Raw genomic sequence first — 19,653 nt, 5'->3', positions numbered from 1 at the left:
ACATTATAACCTTGCTACTCCAGTTGCAAGCAATAGTTTCTGCATCTTATAAGACTGAAACAGCTATATACAAGCTGGGAAAAAATGGCTCTGTAATTGAAGACTCCATCTGTGCCATACATTAGTAATTCTACATTAATAGATAGCCACAGCAATGAAGAGGAATGATTTGCATGTCTTTGCCATACAAGGAGGAATTAACATTGTGTTTTGGGGATCTCAGATTGAATTGATGGTGTGTAAATACCTAAATAGGCAACGCTGTGCTAAAAATGAACCGAAATAAATGATTTACTTGTTTTTGTGTGCGGCATTCACTATCTATTCTATTCCTTTAAATATTCCATCATCATAGCCAGCTAATAAAAAATACATAAACATAGGCAGCGCGACTCTATATATAACAGTGGCAAAGTGTTAATGCTTATTGTAAGAGCTAATGCCTGCGATTGATTCATTTTGCTTACCAGGATACTCCGTTTTGTTCCAGAATTTAATTAAAATGTAGAAAGATATATTTTTTTTTCTTTTATAAATGATGTGCCTGCAAACCCCGTTGCTGAGCACCCTGTTTGTCCGCTATGCAGTCATATACATACAGTATATACTTACATATTTATGTTCTATTCTCTTCACAGACGGACAATTTTCCTGCAGAGTCCAATTACATGGGTAGCAGACAACAGTTTGTGCAAAGGTAATAGAATTGAACATATGGCTCCTTTCTGCTCATAATTCTCATTGGCAGACACTTACATATACTTATTTCTTTATAAAGTAGTTCAACCTTCAAAGACCCAGAAAGAGCAAGCCTAAGGGACAGTGGTCATGGAGACAGTGATCAAGCTGACAGTGATCAAGACACTAACAAAGGTTCCTGCTGTGACATGTCTGTAAGAGAAGCCCTTAAGATGAAAACCACTTCAGCTAAATGCCAGCCACTGGAGCAGGGTGAGTAACCAGCCCATTATCATGTTAAGTAAGGGGTTAAATATCACACTGTGTCGTGTTACAACTACACCGCAGCACACTGGGTATCCTCATCACTTTAATCCCAACTAATAGGCTGAGAAATATGTTGCAACATATCTTTTTTTCATTTAAGTGGCATCTGCTGGAAGAAGGTCAGTAAATAGTGTAATATTCTATGTATGTGTAATTTATATACTGTATATAGAATTATTGCATTCAGTTACAACTGTCCTCATTACATTAACGGGAATAGAACATGTACAAGAGATCACCATAGACGGTAGCGGGAGTAACACATGTGATATAGGTTTATGAGAAACACTTGGCATATGATTTATTACATTTGCACTCACAATGAATTTCATACACGTTAAAACATTAATGAAAAATGAATTTATGATATAATAAACTTTTTCAGCATTTTTACCCTTTAAAACTTGAATCTTTGTTGGAAATAAAATCTATAAGAAAATGAATTGAGACAAGCACTTGGTGCCAGTAATGCCACACAGAGCCTGGTGAATTATGTGACCATTATAGTTTATGACAGTTATTAGCTATGTAAGGGGGCGTTCACACTACCATTGGTGTCTGCTCAGCAGTGTCCATGGCTATTGTCCGTACAAGATTTCAGCAACAGACACTAGCTGGTCCGTTTGTAATTTCCATGCATTTCAATGAGTTTTATCTTGTGTCCTTTAGGGTGAGTTCACACTGAGTATACGCCAGCTTATTCTGAACGTAAAACACGTTCAGAATCAGCGGCGTATAAAGCAGTTCCCATTCATTTCTATGGGAGCCGGCATACGAGCGCTCCTCATAGAAATGAATGGGCTGCTTTTTTCACTACGAGCGCTCCCATTGAAGTGAATGGGGAGTGCTTGCGTGTACGGCTCGGCATGAGCAGAGCTAGCTCGTATGCCAGCTCCCATAGAAATGAATGGAACTGCTTTATACGCTGCTGATTCTGAACGTGTTTTATGTTCAGAATAAGCTGACGTATACTCAGTGTGAACTCACCCTAAGTGTCCGTTTACAACCATGTCCATTTTTTCAAGCGGACAAAAAAAATCCTGCATACAGGACTTTTCTGTCCATTTGAAAAAACGGACAGCAAGTGTCTGTTTTTCTTTTTTTTAACATTGAGGTCTAGGGGCAACAGACATATAACAGACAGTAACTGATAGCCATCAGTTACTGTTCGTTTGTGTCCGTTATGATAGGTGTCCTTTTTTTTATATGGACACCTTCTGTGCGGACACCAACGGTACTGTGAACCCTAACTAACGTGATGATAAGCAGAGGCATAGCTAGAAAACGCTCAGCCCCATAGCAAACCTATGAATGGGCCCCATAAGGATCTCAGTACTGCAATCCTAGTACCCTATTAGCATGGTATTCTACAAAAAAGGGGAAAATTGGCTTAATAAATAATTCCATTTTCTTCCACACATAGCATTTGCAGTAAAGTTCATTTCATCTTCATCTCTGTCTATTAAAAAATCCCAAAAATCTAAATTAAAGTACTCCTCAGGACACCGATTTTATGCCAAGTTTTCTCTTCCCCATAAAAACATTACAGCAAAGATCCACAACATTGATATACATATGTGTGTGTATATATATATATATATATATATATATATATATATATATATATATATCAATCTCCTCTACCCATCATAAATTTATAGTAAAGCCACTCCATACCCCACAGAAAGGATCTAAAAAGAACATCCTCCACTACCCATAGCTTTATCTTTAATGTCTCCTCCCTCACACATTTAGGGGTCTTTTTTCTGCTAGCAGAAGGGGCAGAAGGGGCTAGCAGAAAAAGGACCCCATTGAAGTCAATGGGAGGCTTTTTTTTTCAGCGCTGAAATTCCTCATCATTTTCCTCCGTGTGAATGAACCCCTAGAGTATGCATTACATTTAGGGTGCATTCACACTAAGTATACGCTGAGCTAATTCTGAACGTAAAACACGTCCAGAATCAGCGCGTACAAAGCAGATCCCATTCATTTCAATGGGAGCCGGCATACGTGCGCTCCCCATTGAAATGAATGGGCTGCTTTTTTCCCTATTGGTTTCAATGTGATACGCGCGTATTTACCCTAAGGTTAGTAAATCCTCCGGTGTCATTGATATTACTGCCTCTTACCCACCATAAGCTACTGATGCAATCAGCCTTGTGTCCACTTTTGTGGCTCTTCATGAAAAAGTGATCAGATAAAGTAAAACAAATAGCAGCTCTAGTTCCTCCATCTCATCTATACATATCTACACTATACTGCTATTTGCTATTATTAATCAAAGCTTATACTGCCTCAGATTTCCTCACTAATGTTTGCCTTGGCCAGTAATGTTTTATAAATAGCCCATAAAGACTCGTTCATATACCTGAAATGGAGCTCTAGTTCCCTAGTTGAGGTCAAGAATTGAAAAAGGAACAAAATCAATATCCATGGAATCATTTGATCAGGAATGTAACTCCGGAGTATTCAGTTACCCAAGGACCATCCGTAGATTTGTAAAGACCTCGAGTTATTCTACTTACACATATATTTTCTGTTCCATTTTCCTTCTGCATTTGATAGTAATGCATATAAGGATGAATACCCTACAGGCCCAATACATTATGCACAAAGTCTTGTTCTGTGTGTGAACTGCTCCCCTTTCATCCAGTACAGAATAAATGCATGTATTAATGCTAACACATACAAACATTACTAGTGCTGCTCAAAGTAACGGGATTTCAGTTGTCATTTTTCTAGTGCAGGTTGGTAGTATGAGAGTTGTGTCCTCCAGAATAAGTCTAGTACAATCCATACAAGTATAAAGCATACATGAAATGCTATATATTTCCTAAATACATTTTGGTAAACATACCGTATTTCTCTCGTACTAATTCAGATTCTCAGCCTGTATTATAAGAAAAGAAATGTTGTCATAACTGTGTAATTAAAGGCTAAAATCTCCCAGCATTCCTTGCTAGCTCAATGTCTGTATAGACCTCATTCTTATAGTCTACATTCAAGGAAATGAACTCATCTCACTCATCAAAGTTGACAGTTTCCAATGGCAACTAGTGGAATTGTGACTGTAACTGTGTATTCAACTGTGTGCCCATCACTTATTGTCAGTGGTGAATCCTGTGTTAGCTATATGTAGGTGTTACCTTTTATTGTAGAAGAGATCTCTACAACATAGGAAGTGTCCTCCTACTAGAAAGCTCGAAAAGTAAAAATCAGCTATTTTTTATTTTTATTTTAAAGGTATTTCCCATTAAACTTGTTTTTAAATTCTAGATCATTCTCTGTACATACATTCCCTTTAAGAGGCCAGCGATGTGTTTATTCCTTTGCAGTCTCAGGCTGTAATCACTCCTGTATGATATATTTCCTGTAGTAAGCAATGTAAATGATTTGTATATTCTGCCAACAACCAGATAATATGGACTTCTATTACATAGCAGTAAACACTAGTGTATACAGTGTATATGCCTTCCTGATGACTCGCACTGATAATGATCTGGATAATGGTGCTCATTTACAATGTATGAGCAATGCTATTACAAATTGGAAGCTTAGTTAATGCTCTTATCAATAACATTATTTGATTTTACATTAACATTCACATGCATAATAGAAGTGTGTGCTATGTTATGTCTTTCATAGCCATACATTAGACCAATTACAAGGCCCAGCGACTGGAGAAGATATGTAAGAAGATGTGGTAGCAGTCCAGAAAAGCAGCCAACCTAGTAGATTATCATAGGGAGCCTTCACACGGAGTTTACGCTCCACTCATTCTGAACGTAAACTCGTTCAGAGAGAGCGGTGTAAAAACAGATCCCATTGACTTCTATGGGTGCTGGTATACGTGCACTCTCCATTGAAATAACACGCGAGTATTACATTGAAAGCAATAGGTAAAAAACCCTCCGTATGCCGGCACCCATTCAAGTCAATAGGATCTGTTTTTTACGCCGCTCACTCTGAACAAGTTTACGTTGAGAATGAGTGAGCGTAAACTCCATGTGAAGGCTCCCTATTACTGATTCTTTTCTTTTCAAATTTTCCATTTTCTCGAAAACTGCAGAATTGCGTCACTTCGAATACTTAAAATACCGCAATGTAATTTCTATTGTATATTTTGAGGGCTGACCTTGCACAAGACCTTGCTTTGCAAGTAATAAATGCCAGAAAGATTATTATTTTTTGACCTTTTACCATAGTGGTTCTCTGTTTATAATTGGACATTGATCTGTATAAATATGTTGTGGCCTTTTTTAGAAGAACATTTCACACTGGAGCTACCCTTTTTAATTTTAAGCAGTAGCTTATTCTATACTACGCAAATGAAAGCTCCATAGGAGAAAAAAAAAGTCTCCTCATTGGAATGGATCGGAGAACATTATAGCTTTTACCGTGCCACAGAAAATAAATAAACCACTTAATCATGATTTTCCTACTGCAGAACTCTATGGCAGAGCGCTATTTGACCATAATCATGTGTAGTGCCACTCAGTGGGAAATTAAACATTTTAAAAGCATCTGATAGCCTCATTACGGGGAATTTAGGGCCATTTTTAGTACATTTGGCTACTTCAGAATACATTAAATACCCCCATCATTGTATGCTTGTTTTCCAACCTATCTTTTCTACATTACTAGGACTTCAGCCTCTGCAGAGACAGGATCATATCAGTTAAATGGTATGCCAAGTAAAGCTGAGCCACTGGCTCTTTTCTTGCAAGAAACAGTAATTTTTCTGGCGGACTATAACTGTCATCCTCCACAGCTCACCTTTTAGTCCTCGATACAAGGACAAACATAGAAACAATATACTGTAAGGAAGAGCAGGGCAGCCATTCATTATTAGAATTGATATCATTTTAGGAGCAAAACAATACAAGTAATATAAATGCTTATAGCAAACCCAGTCAGAAATAAGGAGGACAGAAATGTTTCATCCTTAATATTATTTGTGTTCATTACTATTTTCTATCTAGCTGGACATACATTTAAAAGGGCCATGAGATGATGGAAATTGTACACTATTATGTATACCATATTCTGTAGAGCACTTACCTTTACCAGTTCTTTCCTGTTTGTTTTTTTTTACATAACATTTTGTGAAGAATTATTGTGTTTCACTTTCTGGGGATAATATCACTCCTTGAGGAGAGAGCACCGTTGTAGGCATATGGAGACTTACAAAGCCATTTTCACTCCACTGAGGGATTATGGGAAATATGCAAATCTGTTTTACAGGACATAATTAGGAAAACAATGCCTGAATCGAGTTTGTTATAGAACTTCATATAGCCTGAATTTTATTACAATATATTATATTATAATTTCTAAATATTAGATTTAGATTATTATTATTATTATTATTATTATTATTTTATTTATTTTTAGAGCACTATTACTTTCATGGTGCCGTACATATGAGGGTTACATACAATTCATAAAATACACAAAATAAGTACAATACTAATGGTGACCAACTGGTTCAGTGAGATAAAGGAGCCTGCCCACAAGAGCTTGATCTCTACATGAAACATGCTTTCATTAAGATAAATTGTTAAGGTGGCTAGCTATTATTTATAAACTACACAGAGTGGCATGAAACCATAAAAGAAGCAATACTAATCTCACCAATCCCTTACCGTTCCCATTTCCAGTTCTTGCTTCTTGGAGCCACACACAGGAAATGTCTGAAAACGCTCACTCAGCCAATTTACTATCAAAGGCAAGTTAGCACTGACACCAGTGATTGGCTAAGGCCCAGTTTACATCTGCGTTCGGGCTATTCCATTCCCCTATCCGCACAAATAATGCAGAGAGAAAAGTCCTGCAAGCAGCAATTTTCTCTCCACATTTTTCGTTTGGAAACCGAGCGGACACCACATGGATCCCATTATAGTCTATGGGGCCTGCAGGTTTCCACAGTAACTGCTTTTTTATGTGGATTAGGTTTCCATTCAGGGGTCCCCAAGCCGACTCCCCGAACGAAAACCCATGCGCAGGTGTGAATCGGGCTTAAGAGGGCAATTGAGACTGGACTGGAAAGTATACACAGAGGGACCTTGTAGCCATAAGAATAGTAACAGCAGAAATTGCCTGTAGTGATTATGGCTTCTTTTATGGTTTGGGTTGTAAATAATATTTAACCACCAGAAAAACATTTTGAAGGTTAACTGAGGTTTGAAGGTCCTGTGCCAAAAAAAAAAAAAAGGGGGAATTGGAGACTCTGGGGATTGCAGAAATCTGGTTTCCTTACACGACTCATGAAACCACTTGTATTAGTGAACTATATTGTATAAATACTGTTTCTTTTAAGCTATAAACAGGACTGGACCCAGAAAAGAGCAGAAGAACAAGTGCTCCTTGGAGACATGGAGTCTGCACATCAGTTCATGAAGGACATATTGCTCCTTACTATGGAGCTACACAATCTACATGTACTGTTCATTCTCAAGTTGCTTGCTGTATGTACAGCATTAAATATCAACCTCAGCAAGCATTATTTCTAGTAGAGAATATCTACATACTGTACATAAACTGTTAGGGTTAGTTCACACGGGCACAGAGAGGGCGGATTATGGAGCAGAATCCACGTCATAATCCGCCCCCTCACAATGGTGGTCTATGGAGACCGCTAGCATCCTTTTTTCTGCTAGCGGCATGTTGCCGATAGCGGAAAAAAGAAGTGAACTGCCCTCTTTTCAGACGGATTCCGTGACTCATTGAGCTGCGGCGTCCGCCTTGCAGCAGCAACCTCTGGAATCAGCCCATTCATTTCAGCCTACTCCAGAGGTGGAAGCCGCGAATGTCGGAAACTGCGGCAGTCGTGGCAGGCGGATTTTGGCCCGAGAGTGACGCGGCTCACCGTGTCATTCTCAGTGCCAAAATTCGGCCTTCAGCTCCCCGTGTAAACGGGGCCTAAAAAATATTGCATGTTTCATCAATCACCATATTAACAATTTTATGGCTATATTAACAATATTATGGTTCCATGAAACATGGAAATATGCTGTAATACTGTCTTGGGTGTCCAAGCTGTTTTTCTTGCAGACTTGATACCATTTACTTGCATCTTAATTGTTAACAAAATTAATCAAACTCCACCATACAGATCTACATAGCTTGTTTGTTACAGTGTGTCAGTGAGGGCATTCAGCTGTGAATGACAAACAGTAACAACACGCTGGAAAAATGTGTTCCCTAAGATTGATAATTCCTACCTGCCCTGATGTAAACTGTGGATATTGTAAGCTGAACTGAGGCCGAGGCCCCACGTGGCGTAAATGCAGTGGAAAAAGAATGTACTGTTTTACAGTCACAGCAAAGTGGATGGGATTCTAATGAATTCCATCTTCACTTTGCCGTAAAATAAGTGCAGTGGACACGCTATGATTTCCAAAATAGAGATGAGCGAACACTAAAATGTCCGATTCGAACAGCGCACACTGTTCGACTGTTCAAACGGATTTCGAACCCCATTATAGTCTATGGGGGAAAATTCGATGAAATTATACTTACCAAGTCCACGAGTGACGGTCGGGCTGGATTCTCCTTGAAGTCTTTTCCCGGTACAGGGCCCCCCGCGGCTTCTTCCGCCTGGAATTCACTCTGCCTAGGCATCGGGGCCTAGGCAGAGCCGACTGCGCATGCGCGGTCGGCTCTGCCCGGCCCGACGCCTGAGCAGAGCCGACTGCGCCTGCGAGGGCATGCCCGCACATGCGCAGTCACCTCTGCCTAGGCCGAGTGCCTAGGCAGAGTGAATTCCAGCCGGAAGATGCCACGGGGACGCTGCACGGAGAAGACTTCTAAAGGTAAGAGAAGAACCAGCGTTGATTGGCAGAATGTATAGCATTCTGCCAATCAATGCTGGTTCTGCATCGAACCTTAAACTTTGAACAGCTAGTAGTGTTCGATCGAGTACGAGTATTTTGAATACCGTAGTATTCGATCGAACACCTACTCAATCGAACACTACTCGCTCATCTCTATTCCTAAACCATTGAGGTTTTGGAAATCGCAGCATGTCCGTTATACCTACGGAAACACCAGGGATTTCTCTATAGGTTTAATTGAAGTAGAAAGTCCGCAGAGGAAAACTGTATAAACTTTCTATACAAAACCCTGTGGGAAGAACTGCAATGCATTGCTGCTGCTGGTTGTCCCACAGTGTTGCTTTGTAACACCAAGTGGGGCCTTAGCCTTAAACAGGAAGGTTTCTCAGCTCAGTATCTCAGCAAGCAGAGTTCTTGTAAGTGCCAAGGAACTAAAAAAATAATGTGGTGTAACGGAATTAGCTCAGGGATCGTCATCTCCCCAGTTAGACAAGCACTTTTGACACAGCAAAGAAAGTCCAGTCCAGCAGAGTGTGGTGCAAGTGGCCGCAGCCAGTTTTATTAGAACTTGTGCAGGCAAAACAAAACAGAATACAAAAATAAAATCCTAGCCATCTGGCTTCTACCTTTAACACAGGTATCCTAACTATGAGAGCTGGGCCTTCCACACAGCTCCCAAAACACAAAACACAGCAGGTTAACTCACACTTGGTTTCCCAGAAGCAGAGAGAGCCATATACCTGTGGGCTCTCTGCCCTTTTATACACATACTTCAGGATAGCAAGGATTTAACCCCACATATCCCAAAACCTGGAGTGGATGGAGCCAGGGTTTTGGTAAGACCCACCAGCCAGGAGTGCAGCTTTGCTCAGCTGCACCTAGATTGCGTATGACAGGAACCTGTGAGAAATGTACACTTCTTCTACCACTTTACCCCTGTTCCAGTCACAGTAGTTACAAATCTTTATTCATAAAACAAGAAAAATTATTTCATACATTTCTAAGTTTTCTTAGAGTATGTTCACACAGAGTTTTTTTGGAGCGGATTTTAACTCTGAAAATCCGGCTCCAAAATCCGGTGCACTGCACCAGCATCTCGCCGTGGCTAGCCGCGTGGAAGTGATGACACGCAGAATGCAAATTCTGCCATTTGAACATACCACTTCACTCTTGTAGTAATATCCTGAAAGTATCTTACTCTATATAATGTACTGTACATATGGAGTACCATACTCAGTACTTGTTTCTGTTTCTCTTTCCCTTAGAATATACCGTATATACTTGAGTATAAGCCAAATTTTTCAGCCCAGTTTTTGTGCTGAAAAAGCCCCCCTCGGCTTATACTCGAGTCAGCAAAAAAAAAAAAAATTCTTTCTAGCAGCAGCCGCAATATCAATGTATAGAATTTCCCATAAAATAGTGCAAAAAAAAAAAAAAAAGATTTAAAAAAAAATAAAAAACATAAAAGTTCTAAAACACTCCCTTCCCTAGAATACAGGCTTATACTCGAGTCAATAAGTTTTCCCACTTTTTTGTGGTAAAATTAGGGGTCTCGGCTTATATTCGGGTCGGCTTATACTCGAGTATATACGGTAACTTGTTAGGTATCCTGTATTATTGTACTTGTATGTAGGTTGTGATGTCAGTAACAAATAATAGGGGACCTGCTGACATTATATAATCTGACAAAGAGGAAATATTCTCATTTCCTATTATATAAAGCAGTTACATAACAGTTGATCATCGTATTCATTATTGTCAGTTTACTTAGCTGGAATTTGAACTTTATGGTAGAATTTAACGAAGCTTGGATCTTATTAGACCAATTTATCTGAGAACAATGCAAGCAAATGACAGGTATGTAAACAAAGCACTTTCCCAGTTCCCAGAGGCCTAGTCATCTCGTGTGCTTCATTTCAGATGATATCCTGCATCTTAAGGAAATGATCTTCCAGTGCCCTCTTTTTCATTACAATTTAAAAGTAGTATCTGACATAGCCAGTGTTGGCCTCAGATAATGACGCTGACACAAATGCACTTTGACTTATTGAATAACAGTCTTTCCACTGCTTTTATTAGCACATTAAAGAACAAAAACCTTTCGATGCTAAACAACTGCACCTTACTGGATTTCCGAGCCTAAACAAAGAACAGTCAATAAAACCTGTGTTAAAAATTAGATTGACTTATACTAAACCTTTTAAATGATACCCCAGCGCTCCCAATTATTGGCGGCCTCTGTTTAGCCAATAAAATGAGTAACACTTAAAAAAAAGATGAAGCAAGCTTTATTCTTTCAAACTTATTTCCAGTGGGATTGTGCCGAATGCTACATAAACTGTTTTTATGTTCACTCGATAGATAGAATTAAATGAGGTTTCTCACTGGAGTAAAGGTCATGGGAGAAAGGACACGGCAGAATTATTATATGGAATTGCCTGCTATTATTAGGCCGGTTATGGGATTATTTGTGCTTTAATTTGAAACTTTTACAATGCAGCATTTTATTCGGAAATGTCAAATATTTAAATATGAAAGGTTACGTTAAAGCGGAATGCATTGCCGGCGCAGGAATGCTGCCGAAGACAAAAAATATATATATAAAAAAAAATAATAAAAAATTCCAATTTACGGCTGCATCTACGTGTAGGGTATGATAGATTTTATGGAGAAATGGTGTCGTTTTCCTGATGTGACAAGAAATCTCACTATGAGATGCTCAGTGCTGATGAGTCATCAATTATAGTTAAACTTAGTTGTGCTTGATGTATCAGCTCCTTGAACTGCATAGCATGACAAGATAACACCTCATGCAAGATATTGATGACTCGGATTAAGAATTTATGCAGAATCTCAGTGGAAGCGAGTGTCACGCTTATGGTTCAGTGTCTAACAGGGAATTAAGAGATTTGCATTTTGTAAAACATTATCCAGCGTCGAAATTTTCTGCAACAAATGTTTTAAAGATGCTGCAAAAATAAGTTATTAGGTCATGTAATTAATAATCATCTAATGCCAATTGCTTTACAGTTTCATGTTCAATTTATGATAATAGACTTCATTTTTCTATGATTGAACAATCAGGAAATTGGAGAGTTAAATTGTATCCATACACGTTTAAAGTAAAGCTGGCCATACATTTTTATAGCTGTTTAAAGGGGCTCTATCAGCAAAATCATGCTGATAGAGCCCCACATATGCGTGAATAGCCTTTAAAAAGGCTATTCAGGCACCGTAAATGTTATATTAAACTACCCCCCAGTTTTAAAATAATACCCTAAAAAAGAATGTGATCTACTTACGCATTGTGCACGCTGGGCGGGCATTCAGGGTGCGCCTTCTTCTTTATCCACGCCTCCTCTTCCTTCGATGTCCTCGGGTCCCATCCTCCGGCGCTCGCGAACGGACATTGATAAAAAAAAAAAAATGGCCTGGGCGCTTGCGCAGTAGCATGCGGCTTCTAGGCTACCGCGCAGGCGCCCAGGCCATTTTTTTTTTATCAATGTCCGTTCGCAAACAACGTGGCCCTGTGCAGACCTGTGTTATTCCTTGTTACATTATGTATGTAGTTTGATCTGGCAGTTCTGTATTGTGCTCCATTCCCTCGGATTCTTCCTATTATTAACCAACAGATAGTAGAAAATAGACAAAAGGGAGTAACAGAGGAAAGCAGGTTTAGAAGGACAGAATTGATTGCAGACAGTTGAAAACTAGACCACCTATAATGCACAATAAATCTGGCACCCAGCAAGCATGCCATTGGTTTAGGAAATTTGTGCCAGTATCCCAAAATGTTTTACGTTAAATGCAATGATAATTTAATAAAGTTGCCTTATTGTGGGACTAAATTACCAGAATATGTTGAGCCAGATTGAGATGTGCCTAAATATTTAGGAAGGGCACACCTCTTAATAATTTTGGCACATCTCGAGTGGTCCATATAAGAACTACCATAGAGTTCAGCCATATTTATGCAAGTTTTCTGGAGTAAATAATATTACATTTGTCAGTCAGTGAAGCCCTTTCCCATCTCCAAGCATGCTCTGCCAATTTTTTTTAATTTTTTTTTAAAGAGGTGAATGCAGCATCAAACAGGTCAAAAGTTGAACATTTTTGCACATACTAGGATTCAGGGAAAAACGGTTTAATATTTTGCAGAAACCTATCATGGCCTGTTAGCACTTACACAGTGCATTATACTTGAGTGAAGAAAGGTTCTGGTTTTTGCATAGATGGCACAAGGTGGTCTGGGGGGGTCATCTAGAAACTGGCCCCTGTATCTTGCCAGGAATTAATGCTTTCATACCATGCAAGAACAGATCTCTTTCTAATATGTAATAGTCTCTTTTTTCCACATCAGGCTGGCACACTATTATACAGTAACATGACATGACTTAATTTCATTAATTATATCACCTAATTCCTAATGAAGACATAAATGAGCAAATAAATAAAAGTATGCAAAATTTACCAGCAAGGAAACACCCCATGTAGAGGCCCTTATTTAAAATGTTAATGCAACATTTGTTTCCCTTGTGTGGAGACTTGTACAATCCCATTTCTAGCCTACATCACTAATATACATTGGACGGAAAGCAATAGGGTTGTCACCCAACTTTTCACAAACCCAGAGAAGCATGTCAATCTGTACTGTTAAAACATGTAACTGCATAATAATACAGATGTACACTCACCGGCCACTTTATTAGGTACACCATGCTAGTAACGGGTTGGACCCCCTTTTGCCTTCAGAACTGCCTCAATTCTTCGTGGCATAGATTCAACAAGGTGCTGGAAGCATTCCTCAGAGATTTTGGTCCATATTGACATGATGGCATCACACAGTTGCCGCAGATTTGTCGGCTGCACATCCATGATGCGAATCTCCCGTTCCATCACATCCCAAAGATGCTCTATTGGATTGAGATCTGGTGACTGTGGAGGCCATTGGAGTACAGTGAACTCATTGTCATGTTCAAGAAACCAGTCTGAGATGATTCCAGCTTTATGACATGGCGCATTATCCTGCTGAAAGTAGCCATCAGATGTTAGGTACATTGTGGTCATAAAGGGATGGACATGGTCAGCAACAATACTCAGGTAGGCTTTGGCGTTGCAACGATGCTCAATTGGTACCAAGGGGCCCAAAGAGTGCCAAGAAAATATTCCCCAAACCATGACACCACCACCACCAGCCTGAACCGTTGATACAAGGCAGGATGGATCCATGCTTTCATGTTATTGACGCCAAATTCTGACCCTACCATCCGAATGTCGCAGCAGAAATCGAGACTCATCAGACCAGGCAACATTTTTCCAATCTTCAATTGTCCAATTTCGATGAGCTTGTGCAAATTGTAGCCTCAGTTTCCTGTTCTTAGCTGAAAGGAGTGGCACCCGGTGTGGTCTTCTGCTGCTGTAGCCCATCTGCCTCAAAGTTCGACGTACTGTGCGTTCAGAGATGCTCTTCTGGCTACCTTGGTTGTAACGGGTGGCTATTTGAGTCACTGTTGCCTTTCTATCAGCTCGAACCAGTCTGGCCATTCTCCTCTGACCTCTGGCATCAACAACGCATTTCCGCCCACAGAACTGCGGCTCACTGGATGTTTTTTCTTTTTCGGACCATTCTCTGTAAACCCTAGAGATGGTTGTGCGTGAAAATCCCAGTAGATCAGCAGTTTCTGAAATACTCAGACCAGCCCTTCTGGCACCAACAACCATGCCACGTTCAAAGGCACTCAAATCACCTTTCTTCCCCATACTGATGCTCGGTTTGAACTGCAGGAGATTGTCTTGACCATGTCTACATGCCTAAATGCACTGAGTTGCCGGCATGTGATTGGCTGATTAGAAATTAAGTGTTAACGAGCAGTTGGACAGGTGTACCTAATAAAGTGGCCGGTGAGTATATATGCCCTAAAGGATCTATAGTAAGCTGAATGACTGTTCCTATGGAGGCGATGGACACCAATAGAGACCTAAATAACTTGAAAATGGCAGAATAAAATATTAATAGACTTTACATGAGAAGATAGCTCATTGACTTTCTAGAGCACCCTAGATATTTTCTTCTATTCATAACTGATAAGTATTTGACTACTGAAGTATAATACATATTTACAGCTTTGGCAACCAAAATAATGTGTGTACTTGTATAGAAATCCATAAAGTTACCTTAAACCTAATGGGTGAGCACTGAGCTCCATTGTCATTGCTGCAAATTGATTGCTCTCTTAGCTTAAATAGTGCACCTATATTATACTATAGAAAAGACTTGCTGGCTCGTGTACGCATTCATCTGTCTTAGAATAAAGTAGAGAATAGACGCTTGAACACAGGATATGTCAATAAAATCTTGTGCATCTATTGTTGCCTTTCGCTAGTATGAACAGCGCTTTTGAAAAATAAATAGCTGATTCTCCACTGTTTAAAGCATACCTCCAAATATAATGAATCAAGTAAATGAATAGCACAGGTAAAAGTGAGAAACTTTGTAATGTATCTTATTAAAGAAATATGTGTTCTCCGTTTATTATGGTGGTTTCCTCCTTCATCCATTCACAAATCTTTTATCTCTAATAACACACATATTCATATCCAGCCTCACATATAAATCTATGGAGGAGGCTTCTGCCAATTAGAAAATGGATTTATTGCTGTATTATGTACATTGGTATAGCATTATCTTGCAAGATATAGCAATGTCAAAAAAGGTACAACACTCACAGTATAGCAGAGGGCGTCTTATCCAGTCTCCTCCTCAACCGTATTATTTCTTATTAAGACATATTACAGAGTTTTTAATATTCACTTGCACTATCTATGTATAGAAATTTGTTTTATAATTGGAGCTTTAAAGAGGATCTTTCATGGTTTAGGACACAGGTAGTTTTATATACTGCTGGAAAGCCGACAGTGCGCTGAATTCAGCGCAATGTCAGCTTTCACGATCTGTGCCCCGGGCGAAGAACTACCTGTTCCGGTACTGTAGCTCTTCATCGTCAGAAGGGCGTTCCTGACAGTCTGTCAGGAATGTCCTTCTCCACAGCAGCACCTATCGGGCTGTACAGTGTGAGCGGGAAGGAACACCTCCTCCCTCTGCTCACAGTGCTCGTCCATGGACGAGTATTATCCGGAGGGGAGGGGGGAGTTCCTCCCTGCTCACACTGTACAGCGCGATAGGTGCTGCTGTGGAGAAGGACATTCCTGACTGACTGTCAGAAACGCCCTTCTGATGATGAAGAGCTACGTTACTGGGACCGATAGCTCTTCACCTGGGGCACAGATCGTGAAAGCCGACCGTGTGCTGAATTCAGTGCACTGTCAGCTTTCCAGCAGTATATAGAACTGCCTGTGCCCCAAACCATGAAAGGTCCTCTTTAATGTGTGCAAAATGGAAATGATTGGTATAGAGGCGCAGATATGTTAACTTTATCTTCTCATTTTTGTGAATACTGTGCATAGAGTAATTGATTTAGGCAAGGTTGGATAAATATAGAATATACAGTAGTTAGAACTGTTTTGTGCAGAGTTGTAATCTAGGGTTTTCATGTAGAGAAATACAACTCTTTTTGAGATATGATCCTTTACCAATGCTCATAAGAGGTCTCCACATACACAGGTTTTGGAGTCTGTCCATTAGTGCATGGTGGATGAATTTTTCCATGCGCTGACGCACAGGCTGCAAGCAGATTGGTCACAGAAAACAAAAAACAAACAAACAGTAAATATGTTAATAATCAATTGCTAAAATCCAATATTATTATTATTATTATTATTATTATTATTATTTATATAGCACCGTTAATTCCATTGTGCTTTACATTATATTAATTTCATTGTGCTTTACATTATTATATTAATTCCATGGTGCTTTACATTTGGAGGTTTACATACAGTACACAAAATATACAAACAGATATTATACTAACAATGACCGACTGGCACAGTGGTATAGAGTGCCCTGCCCGCAAGGGCTTACAATACCAGGAATAGCTGAATGATATATGATGAAAAATTACAGCTTCCACTCAGCTTTATGCAAGTGAGACCTGCATCGCCACAGAGATTTATGGAAACAACCATTTAGAAGCCATATAGATGGTCAGCCAGCCCAGTCAAGATACATATACACTGCAAGAATGTACATTAATTACTGAATAAGATATCTAATAAACTGAATGAAGTTGCCAAATTATTTTTTTTGTTCTAAAATATGCAGTTATCTGGAGTGTAGGTTTCTATTGTCTGAAACTTCTACTATTCTGTAGACAAAGGGGTACTACATGGGGACATGCCTAGGAAAACAGCATAGCCCCATGACTGTGATTTTCAAAATGGGTCAAATTCCCAATGGACAGACTCCTACTCATCACGTAGTGATCACACACAAAGTATTACAGCCATATGCCAACAGTAGAAAAAAACTTTAGGCCAGGGGCCCACTTTGCCGTAAAAACCGTGACGCGGACACGCCACGACTTCCAAAACTGGCGCAGCTTTCAAAATCACAGTATGTCAATTATATGTCCGGAAATGCTGTTGATTTCCCCATAGATATAGTTGCTACAAAAAGTCTCTGGAGGAAAATTCTGCGAACTTTCTGTTTAAAGCGCTGCGGAAAGAACTGTGATACCTTCCTGCTGTGGTTTTTCCTGCAGCACTTTATAGCTGCGAGTCTTCCCGTGGGGCCTTAGCCTTAAGGTCTCACATTTACGATTTGTTTCCTTTTGCAGAAATATTTTTGAAGGCATTTTACTCTACCGTTGTATAAAACACTGTGAACTTTTTTATGGTTATTTATACATTTTTGCAAAGAACTGGCAAGGATAATTATAATTAAAGGGGGAGTTCCACAAACATAACCATTTGTAAATTTGTAGATAATTAACAGCTGAACATTTTTTTTGGAAATATAAATAATTAATACTTTTGTTGAGGTTGAAAGATTTTCTCTAAATATCTTGTGGTCACAGTCTGTTGTCTTGATCAGTTGCCAGTGGATATGACCATGAATGCAGGAACTTTCTAAGGTCAGAAAATAAGCAATGATTTCCTTATTGTGACCGGGATATCTTCTGATACATGTAGTGTCCCTGCCTCATAACCCAGCTACAATAAGAAAGTAATGGCTAGGTTCCTGACAAGTCCCAGACCATAGAACGTGTCTGCATTCGTGGTCGTATTCATTGACAACCGATCAAGACAACAGACTGTCATCAATGAGATGGTTAAAGAAAATCTTTAAAACCCTGCAGAATTTTTAACTACTTATATTTGCAAAAATATTTAACTTTTAATTATCTACAAATATAGATATGATTATATTTTTGAGAATACCCCTTTAAACTACCACCTCATATAGTCAACACACTTGGTCAGACTGCTAGTCTTAAATCGCAAATTTAAGATGATAGTTTTCAATACATTAAATTCAGTCCTATATCATGTGAAGTTGGGGCCCCACGGGTCGGAAACGGCACGAATCCCATGCCCACTTTACAGCAAAAACCGCAGCATGGACACACTGCGATTTCCAAATCCGACGCAGTTTTGGAAATCGCAGCTTGTCAATTATATCTGTGGAAATGACGGCAGATTCCCCATAGATGTAAGTGAAACAGAAAGTCTGCGGAGGAAAACTCTGCAAACTTTCTATTTAAAGCCCTGCGGAAAGAACCACGATGCGTTGCCGCCACAGTTTTTCCCGCAGCACTTTATAGCTGCGGGTTGTCCTGTGGGGCCTTAGCCTAAAAGTACCTAGTGATTCATAAAACCTCGGACATGCCATAGTAATACTTCTGCTATTTTGTCTTTGCTCCACCAGGTAATAAAGACGTACACCTTTTCCTTTTTAGATCCATAGCTTTAGTCTGTTAACCAAGTTGTATCTATGTGAAGTGTACGGGTGCAGTTTATCAGTTATTATAGGCTCTTGTATTCACTTGTCAATAAGCAGAGATGTGACAGAAATCAATGGCCAGTCCTTATAATGTATGAAAGTGTCAGGTCCTCCAGAGCATGAAACACTCCGCAGCTTCTCTCTGCAATCCTAATAGATTAGGTTTGTGCTTAGGAAGCCTGCTTTGTTAACTCACAAACCATTCTAAGTGTGTTTGATAAATGTAATTTATGTCTCTCTATCTATAATTTGTATAAAATCAGAGACCTTTTTTGTTCAAACATTAAGCCATTTTTTTTCTTTTATTAACTATTTTCATTTTTAATGCTAGCTTTTTTTTTTTTTTTTAAATACAATAACTTCGCTAGATCAGGATCTTGTAACACATTCCAGGTATCCACTCTGTCTTCCTGCAACATCTCACATCAACATGCCGACCTATTGTTTATAAGAAACACTGATGTCCATGGAGCTTTTCATTGAAATACAAGGATTATTTATAAATTGTATACATTTTCTATTTTCTTATTTTCTATGTATTCAGGGATATTCATTTACTATATGTATTTTCACTGTAGGAATCCATTCCATTATGACTATGCTTTTATTTTGGCTATATTTAGACATCATGCACATAGTAACATATCAGTATTTCAATTCTTGTATTTCTATTGGTTGATATCTCTTTCTTTTCTCAATTTTCTGTTCAATTTTAACTCCAGTCCTCTGTATGTTTTGGTGTTATTTTCTGAAAATATATATTTTGCACAATAATGTTAGGCCTCATTCACATCTGCGTTGGTAATCTGTTTGGGGGAGTCCCCATGGGGACCCCCTCCCTCCCCGAACGGACTACCGAACGCATTGACAAGTGGTGTACAGTGAAAGCACATGGACCCCATAGACTATAAT

The 19,653-nt window shown here is 39.2% G+C and overlaps 1 protein-coding gene across 5 annotated transcripts in view; it reads left to right on the top strand.

Annotated features, from left to right (window-relative positions):
* Window positions 1-19,653, top strand: part of PCDH17 (protocadherin 17) — a 157,757-nt gene that overhangs the window by 55,452 nt on the left and 82,652 nt on the right. For 3 of the 5 annotated variants that reach the window (XM_075265436.1, XM_075265439.1, XM_075265435.1), the window contains 2 exons: window positions 639-697; window positions 779-951. In XM_075265436.1, the coding sequence (XP_075121537.1) occupies window positions 639-697; window positions 779-951 (232 nt within the window). The remainder of the gene's footprint in view (window positions 1-638; window positions 698-778; window positions 952-19,653) is intronic. The other 2 variants (XM_075265438.1, XM_075265437.1) reach the window with 1 other exon arrangement.

This window comes from Leptodactylus fuscus, chromosome 2 (assembly GCF_031893055.1).
Source record: "Leptodactylus fuscus isolate aLepFus1 chromosome 2, aLepFus1.hap2, whole genome shotgun sequence".
Lineage (NCBI taxonomy): Eukaryota > Metazoa > Chordata > Amphibia > Anura > Leptodactylidae > Leptodactylus > Leptodactylus fuscus.
This window is presented reverse-complemented; position numbering and strand designations above follow the sequence as displayed.